Below are 8977 nucleotides of genomic sequence, written 5' to 3' on the forward strand. Positions count from 1 at the left end.
CCCCATAACTGAAGAAAAAAAAAAAAATCTTTCTGACTTCAAATAAACACACACATATATATACATATATATATATATACTTATAAGCTTGTAGAACGTAACATATACATGTGTACATATATGCATATACATGAACTTGCAGCCCTCATAATACAACTACAGAAAAAAAAAAAGAATCAAAAACAAACATTGTCACTTCACAAGAGCACACTTACACAAACAGAGAAAAAAAAAAACAAAGAACGAAAGAAACACCGTAAAAAAAAAGGAAGAGACGCTCTGAACGACTGAGCACAAAGTAAAACAGAAGAAGGGGTAAAGAAAACAAAAGATAAAAAAAAACATACCTGGAAACTGTACGTATATATGCATATATGTCCGTATGGATGTGTGTAATGTGTGAGGTCATAAAAATGTATGAGAGTTAAATAGATAGATAGAGAGAGAGAGAGAGAGAAATCAAAACAGTCACGGCAAAGTTGGAAAGCCCATAAATAGCAGGAAATATCGTTCCTCTGAATATAAAATTATTCTCTGCGCAATATAAAGAGAAAGAGAGAAAGAGAAAGAGAGAGAAAGACACATGGAGCATCTACTCCATTGCATCTCCCTCTCTCATCTCCACCTCTCATCACCAACTCCTTCCCTCTCTCCCTCTCCCTCTCTCTCCCTCAGCCTCTCAAGGAGGAACAAAAAAGCACATACACAGATACACACATATACATACATACACATATACACATACACACAATATACACACACACATATATAAACATATTCACAAAAGACCACTTTTTTTTTTTCTTTTTCTTCTTCTCCGATCCAAAAGCTAGCTTTTCTCACTACAACGCATGAATGCGTACACCTAATGTTTACACTGTGATCGGTGTCCGTGTCTATGTGTGTATGTATGTGTGCTGGTGATGGCAGCTAAAGCCATTACCACAATGTCTCTGCCAGGCCACGCACACTGCTGTCCCATGGGATGGAAACACTCTCTTGTTGTTGTTGCTGCTGTTCAGTCGTCGACCGGATCTCCGGGATGGCGCATGTACCCCACACCGGATCACGAAACACAACGGCGTCATCGCCTTTGCCAATAGTGAGCGAAGAGAGCGTGACGTGCCGTGTGGGATCAACGGGTGGGCACATGCCACTCGTGAGATTTGTGGTCGTTGCCACTGTGGTGGCAGCAGCTGTGGCTGTTGTATTTCCTGTTGTCTTCGAGGTGGAGGCCACGCCAAAGCCGAGGAGCGGTGCGAGGAGAGCGTTGTTGGTGGCCATATTCTGCAGCGGTGTAGTTAGGGTGACGGTGGGTGTGGTGCTGTGCGAGAAGGGGCAGTCCACACTGAGGCAACCCACTATGGAGCGGAAGAACATACACTCCACGTAGCCACGTTTTGCATTTGCCAGCAACGTGTCCCACTTGGCGCTCGTTGTTGTCCGCCGGACAGAGTAGAGTTGCATCATGGACCAAAACACCGCGGGCTCTCCGACGAGGAAGAGAAGTCCACCAATGCGAAGCTGCTCATTCCCCTCTAGTTCTATTAACTGCTGTTGCAGTGCCTCCTCTGATAACAGCCGTGGAATGAAAATGGGCGAGGATGAGATACGAAGCTGAACCATATGCCGCTGATAACCATCCGTGGCGCTGTATGGTTTGATCTCAAACTCCCCGTCCAGGGCGGCCTTCAGAATGGCATGGCGTTCCTTCTGCAGTTGCTGCTGCTGAATGCGGATGAAGGTCTGGTTCACCTGAACATCATCCACCGCCGCCCGCTCCACATCATGTGAGAAACGGCAGGAGGACCCCCACGTGCAACGGCCGCGAGCGAAATGGCGACAGACACGTTGACTTTTGGGAGCCGCTGGCGGTACACTTGTGCGCAGGTTTTCAGTGATGATTTGTGTCATTGTACTTTAGCACCACAGAAGGTTTTACACAGCAGAATTTTTTTTTCTTTACGAAGAAAAAATATTACTAACTAGAGAGTGTCGATGAATCTACACAGAGGATTTAAAAGAAAAAAAAGAAGGAGAAGCCAGATTCATTCAGAAAGGGTCACATACACAAAGAGAAACAGAAATAGCGTAATATTCAGCGATGAGTGAACACAATTGTATTTTAAATATATCTACAGAGGAGGAAAAAAAAAAAGGAATGCAATTTAGGAATACAGGAACGATAATCAAAAAAAAATAAGCACAGAAAAAAAAAAAAAATAACAATAATAACAAAATGTCAAAAACTATACTATCAGTAATACACTCATAGCTTCATTATAGATTTATTCTCTCATTATTTATTTATTTATTATTACATAAATTTTAATCCTTCTCTTTACACAATTGCAGGGCTTTAAGTTGAGCGCGAAGACAACGTTCAGATCCATGCTGACAGAGTCCATAGCGTAAAAGCAGAACACATGCTGTCCATGCATTCATCGCTTTCGTTTCCTTCGCAAATTCCCCACACAATATAGCGTAATGTTCCAAAAGTGATATCACCAGAGTAGCGTGCTGTTCAAATAATGGCTCCACAACGATTTTCTCCTGCCAAAGGAGTGTATTTGCACTCTTGTGATTGTTGTTATTGTTATTATTATTGCTCTGGTTATCCAAGAGTCTTTCTCGAAGATCAACAGTCAACACACCTTCGCGAATCTCACAAAGGAGAAGTTCCGTTATAAACCATTCCGGGATGGAAAAGGTGACTTCTATCAGTTCAATAAGCAATTCACACAAAAATGAAGAAAGTAACTCCCTTGTGACGATATCCAATTCAGAAATCCTAGACCTTGAAAAAACGGCTAGTTGAATCGACCGAAGTAAGTAAAGGTAATGGAAAGGACTAATAAGAGTGTCTGCTTCACCTAATAAGATATCTTTCAGTCGTTTTACTTCTTTCATTACTACCTTTGCTACAGTTAAGGTTTCTCCTTCTATAGCACCATTCCCAGTTAAATCAACAGCATCCACTTCTTTTCGAAATCCCTCCTCATCATGAATAGCATCTAGTACACAATTGTCATCAAAACGGTAGGATTTTTCTACCTTTTCCAAACTCTGTGAACTCTGTGGATGTAGTAAAAGTAAACACCATGATGATCCTTTCCCTCTTGGGCAAAACATTTTCTTCACTACTCTTCTTCTTCCTGATTCATACTTCTCACCTAAAATAAACATTAATCGTGTCGTATCAAGTCCATTTGTACAGTGCTCACAGGCGCAGAAAAAGAAAAACTTTCGTTGTAATCGTTTTTGCCTCTCATCTCTTGAAAGAAAAGTTGGCAAATATGCAATAGTAATACGCTCCCCAATGGCAATCGTACGAGTAGCCCGCAACTCTGCAAAAAGAACACTCTCTGGAGTACACCCTTGACGGAATACCACAACAGCATTAGGGTTACAACTATGCTCAATCATTGAAAGTCCACCAAACACAGCTATTCCTTGTTCAAGACCACCAAGGTGTACACTACCATTATCATTATTATTATTATTATTATTATTATCGTTCGTAATGAGACCCCCGTAGCTCATGCCATTTGTCAATAATGTCACAAAAAAGTTTAGTAATCTCTCTTCATTTCCAAGAGATGATGAGATTGAGGATGGAAGGCTTAGCCAAAAAAAATGTGCCAACTCAGCAAGTTTTGATAACACTACTGGGTCCACATCCTCTACAGGACAACCAAGTTCATCCCACCTTCCTATAAAATCATCACTCTTCTCACCAAATACTATTTCCGTTAACCAGTGATAGAATGGACGTAAGAGACGAGTGTCCCATCCCTGAGTTGCAAAGACAGCAGACTGCTTCTCTACTACAGTCATCGTTTCACGGATTACAGGAGGAAGAAGTGTTTCATCATCTGCCTCACTCTTCGTAATGGGTGAAGTAAAAAAAGGTGTTTCTACCATTATAGTCTCACCACGACGCACCATATGCATTGACACAAGTACGCGACCCACACTTGGTTCTGGACTTTGCATGATAAGAACATCGTTTCCCACTGCCCGACGACGTGGTGCGTTCGTTTCAGTCTCTCTATATGGAAGGAAACAGTGACGAAGGAGTAATTCCGGTTGTGGTGCTACTCGTGATAACCGCGACGGTGCTGGCCGCTCTTTGTATGTTGATGAGTTTTCATCACACCAACGCACAACTTGTCTTGAGATAACATCCTCAAACACCACACGATCTTTTCCCACCGCTGGAGGGTTTGAACATGAAATATCAGAGAAGGGTTCATAAATATACTTATTCTCTGTTTCATACTCTATTGGAGTGGTTTCTATTTCAGGTATTGCAGCCGATATCCAGGCCTTAAATTCAGGAGGAAATAATGCAAGCTCCAGTCTACGTCGATGTTCACGAATAGCAAGACTATGATATTCTAGTTCTTCAACAATTTGTCGCCGTTTATAATCTAGCGCAAGCCATTCACGATAAAAACGTTCAAGGAGGGCACTTATTTGAATATTTAGGAGTGTAAGTGTGGTATATGCTGTACGTTCATCCTTTAAGTGTTGCTCCAGAGACATATTTTGAGAATATGACATTGCTGATACTGGTATTTTTTTTTCCTTTGTACAACAGATAATCTAAATCCAAACACATGGATATTTTAAAAAAGAAAAAAAAGGAAAATTGCAAGGAAAAGAATAATAATAATAATCAGAAACCACAACCACAATAAGAATAATAAAAATGCGATTTGCAATGTCCTTATCCCCATTTATTCATGGTTCTTGCAACTCCAGAAAGAAAGAGAAAAACAAAGGGGAAAATGGGCGCCCACAAACAAAAAAAAAAATAATCATCAGACAAGGTAAAGATATATAACTCACCTCTTCGGGTGATGCTATTCTTTTCTTCTCCTTTCGCTTTTTTTTTTTTTTTTTTTTTGTTTTGATTCCGTTTCCTCACCGTTTTTTTTTTTCTCATTCTCCCGCTTTTTTTTTTTCCGTTTCCTTCCTCATGCCTTTGAAGAAAGTTTCTTCCCATTTCATCCGCATTATACACAAAATGAAGCCGAATGATCTGCGTGGGTGTATATATATATATATATATTTTCTGCACAAAGAAAGATTGGCTATGGTATTGAACCCCCACTATCACATTAATTCAAGTAACTCTCCTTCACGAGTGTAGATATGGATACATACACATACATACATATATACATATCCTATCAATTACCAGCTACGAGCATTACTAATATCCTTCTTCACCACCACTTGAGCACCATTTCCAGTGGGTTGTTCATCATTTAAGGTAAACTTAAGCGGTTTCTTATCCTTTCGGTTATTACTGAAGAACAATCCCAATTTACGGTCCATCTCCTCATCTTGGGTGAATGGCACGGATGCTGCTGCATTAGATGCTGGAGCCTTACGCGCCTTTGGCTGGTTAGTGACAGTCTGGAAACCCAGTTCCTTATCAATGAGCATCTGCTTTTCCGCAGCGTGCTCAGAGACATGTGTTTGGGTCTTGCCTCTGCCGCTGTTGCCCTCCTTTCGGAGGTTCTCCAGCAGTGTTGGCTGCGCGACCCGAATGTCGGATCGCATCGAAGTCGTCTGGCGGGCGACCTCGCGGGCGATGAGATCCTCCGTCTCGCGGTCGAGTTCCGTGTCGTTGCGGCGCGGGGTTCTTACCGTCTTGCGGGCGCGGGACTTTCGCTCCTCCGGCGGCACGGCGGCCACCGCCACCACCTCTGCGCGGTTGATGCTCTGGAACATAAAGTACACCACCAGCAGGCCCACGAGGGCCACAGCAATAGCAACAAAGTAGTCCAGCATGCCTTCTTATTCAGAGAGGGAACCCGGTCTCACAATGTGGGGGAGAAAGATTGTAGGGATGTAGTGTTTTTTTTTTTTCTTTTCTTTCCTTTTTCTTTTTTTTTTTTACTGTGTACATCACAAATACAGAATATGTGATGGTAGAGGTTGAGAGGGAGGAGGGTAAATAGGAAAAAAGAATGATTTGAGTGAGTATAGAGGTTTTTTTTTTTTTTTTTAAAAAAAAAGAGAATAAAAGAATATGCAAACACAAAGGGGTAAAAAGAACGAGGGAAAAAAGATAATGGAATAATCTGTTGGGGAGAGAAAGTGAAAAAAAAAACAAAAAAACATGAAGGTACATGAGGAAAGATAAAAGAAAGGTCTCACGCACGAGTGGAATCACTAAAAAAAAAAAAAAAAAAATATATATATATATATATATATATATATATCACTGTGCAAAGTATACCACAGTCAGGCACCTCCAATCACAAGAAAAAAAAAAAGATACTTTAAATATTTCTATTTAATATTTCCTTTTCCTCTTTTCTTAATTCTATCTTGATCAATTTTTTATTTTTATTTTTTCTTCTGGCATTTATTCTTCTTCTTAATTCGCACTACCCGTTTTTTTCTACCTGGAGACCAATCAAACTCTACCATTTCCTTTATTACAATTGCACCATCCAATATTCAGTTACACTCTAACTTTTTATTATGTGAAACTGCTAGTTTGTTAACACATCAACCCCTTTACCCGTTTCTGAGTTAATAAGAAAAGTGCAGATACCTCACCTTGTCGCCCTTGCCTGCATTCGCACTGCCGATGCCAAGAGATAATTATTTCGAAGAACACCATTTGTAAAGTATGGCAAATATGTGAGCACATTCTCCGCTGTAGGAAATATCCGACGAAATCCTCCAGCACATGCCAACTCTTCTTCTGCCTCCACCAAAAGAAGGTGTTCTGCAGTTGATAAAATAGAATCAGGATCTTTAGGGTCATTAAAACGACTGAGTAGGGGTTTTCGCACAAGTTCTGAATCTCTGAGAGGGTGTCGCCCAAATCGGTAGCGCACATCATGGCGTTCTGAAGAATTATCTCCCAAATCTGGTGGAGTGAATCCTGTAGCGTTGCGTTGGTGTGGAATAACACGAATAAGGGTAAGTAAATGTGCTAACATTCGTGATTTAACAGCCTTGTCAAGAGGAGTTCCTGTAGCCAAAGAAGGCATAATATTAACTTCAATAAGTCTTACATTATGGTTATCATCTACCATTAGGTCTAAACCATATAACTCAAAACACCCACGTCCTGTTTTATCTCTACATTCTCGTCTTATTCGTTCAACCACGTCATTTTCAATACTAAGAAATGCTTTAATAACTGCATCTTCACATCCATGCATAATTTTTTCCCATATTTCTTTACCATCCATTTGGTTTTTAATCAAAAAATCACGGAAATCAGAGAGGCACCACTTTATGTCCAAAGGATCATCTGAATGATATTCCTTTCCACGACTTGCAATATTTAACTCAGCCGTTTTATTTACAGAGTAATTAGTTAAATGCATATGAATATTATCCAAATCCTTGTCCATACCAGGGTACTTTTGCGCTGCAAATCTAACTAGACCTTCATCAAAAATAAAAATACGTAATGGGTCAAATGACGTTACTACACAGTAAAGACGAAGGTCAAACTTTCTTCCGTAAATTAACATGGGATTTCCTACGTAACGTTGACATACCATTTGTTTAATTCCTGATGGCATAGGTGGCATTCCACGATACAAATGAATTCCACGTCCACAACTAGAAGCACTTGGTTTTACTATAAATATAAGTGGATCATCATTAGTGTCAGGTTGACATTTTACATATTCTTCCAGTTCATCCCATTGTTTAGGAATAAGGAATGTTGTAGGAATAATGTCAAAAGTATCAGCACCAAAGTAACGTTGCATTTTTGAAATATTAATTGCCAAACTATCCTTACGCCCAACTCCCCAAGTTCCAGGAAAATGGTTAACTTTTTGATAAGGCCCCAAATGAGATAAAGTATACGGGGTTGCTCGTTTAGCCCATATGACATTAAAGAGTTCATTTGAAGGGGTATATTTCATACCTGCCGCTTCAAAAGCATCTATAACCACCTTAAATGCCACAACACCTGGACCAAGTTTATACAAGCACATTCTGTTGAGGTTGTTCTTTTGAACAACAAGAGTATTAAATCTAAGTTGAACTCGATCACGACCGTGGTATTTAAGATTAATTTGAGCAGGGCTCTGACTATTATTTATCCTGCTCTGTGAACGATTAGAGTAGTGTATAGGAAAGAATAAACTGGATGAAGAGAATGGATAGATTGGTTCCACTACTGTGTACGTTGTCTTCTCCGTCTCTACTGCTCTACACGCCTGTGGTATCTGTTCCTCCCCCTGCCCCTGTTGTGAGGAGGTGGATGAGGAGACGGAGGAGCAATCAATCTCTGAGGAGCGGGAGGAGCGGGCGGGGGGGCCGTCGCGGCGGGGGATCATCGGAAGCCGCTGGCGGGATCGGCCCGGGCGACCGGCGGGGCGGGGGACGTGTTTGGGGTTCGACGGGTCCTCGTTGTTCGCGTCGGGGACAAATTTCCCCACGACGAGTCGCTGCCCGCGGCGCAGGGCGTACGTCGTGGCGGTCGTCATCACGTCGGCGTCGCCGCGGCCATCGCGCTGCACAAATGCGAGGGACTGCGGGTAGAAGGTGAGAAGACTCTCCGGCGGCGGGAGCACCTTGCCGGCCATTATTCCACACACGCACACACACACACACACAGAGTAAGCGAGTAAGAGAGTAAAAAAGGGAGAGGGAGAGACTTCACCCGCAGCCCTGTCCTACCTTATGAAGGTGTGAGTCTGAGTAAGCACGAGAGAAAGAAGAAAGACGCAGAGCAGAGTGTGTACACATCAGGATGGGAATTTGAAATCAGAGGCAAGAACACTTCATTACAAGAAACAAATAGATAAATAGGAAAAAGGATTAAAAGAAATGATAAAACAATAAAAAAGAGAGGAAAGATGAGTACGCAACTCCTAGATCCATTCAAATACATCGCAGAAACACACATGACGTTTTTCTAGACTGGCATCGTAAAGAAGCTTAAAGGAAAAAAAAAAAAAAAAAGCATCAGGGTCAAGCG

At 41.4% G+C, this 8977-nt stretch overlaps 4 protein-coding genes across 4 annotated transcripts; all 4 read right to left on the reverse strand.

Moving 5' to 3' along the window:
- Positions 1-939: 939 nt before the first annotated feature.
- On the reverse strand, positions 940-1914 carry TM35_000041710 (uncharacterized protein; the record flags this gene model as incomplete). The annotated part of the gene is made up of 1 exon (XM_029022365.1): positions 940-1914. The coding sequence occupies one exon, from the start codon at positions 1912-1914 to the stop codon at positions 940-942; it is 975 nt and encodes a 324-aa protein (XP_028886023.1).
- A 414-nt stretch (positions 1915-2328) lies between these two features.
- Positions 2329-4566, reverse strand: TM35_000041720 (putative SET and MYND domain-containing protein 1; the record flags this gene model as incomplete). The annotated part of the gene is made up of 1 exon (XM_029022366.1): positions 2329-4566. The coding sequence occupies one exon, from the start codon at positions 4564-4566 to the stop codon at positions 2329-2331; it is 2238 nt and encodes a 745-aa protein (XP_028886024.1).
- A 636-nt stretch (positions 4567-5202) lies between these two features.
- Positions 5203-5805, reverse strand: TM35_000041730 (uncharacterized protein; the record flags this gene model as incomplete). The annotated part of the gene is made up of 1 exon (XM_029022367.1): positions 5203-5805. The coding sequence occupies one exon, from the start codon at positions 5803-5805 to the stop codon at positions 5203-5205; it is 603 nt and encodes a 200-aa protein (XP_028886025.1).
- Positions 5806-6578: 773 nt separating this feature from the next.
- Positions 6579-8582, reverse strand: TM35_000041740 (putative tubulin tyrosine ligase; the record flags this gene model as incomplete). Its single annotated transcript, XM_029022368.1, has 1 exon — positions 6579-8582. One exon carries the CDS (start codon positions 8580-8582, stop codon positions 6579-6581), a length of 2004 nt encoding a protein of 667 aa, XP_028886026.1.
- Between the last annotated feature and the right edge of the window lie 395 nt (positions 8583-8977).

This window comes from Trypanosoma theileri (genome assembly GCF_002087225.1).
Source record: "Trypanosoma theileri isolate Edinburgh chromosome Unknown TM35_Tth_4_V1, whole genome shotgun sequence".
Lineage (NCBI taxonomy): Eukaryota > Euglenozoa > Kinetoplastea > Trypanosomatida > Trypanosomatidae > Trypanosoma > Trypanosoma theileri.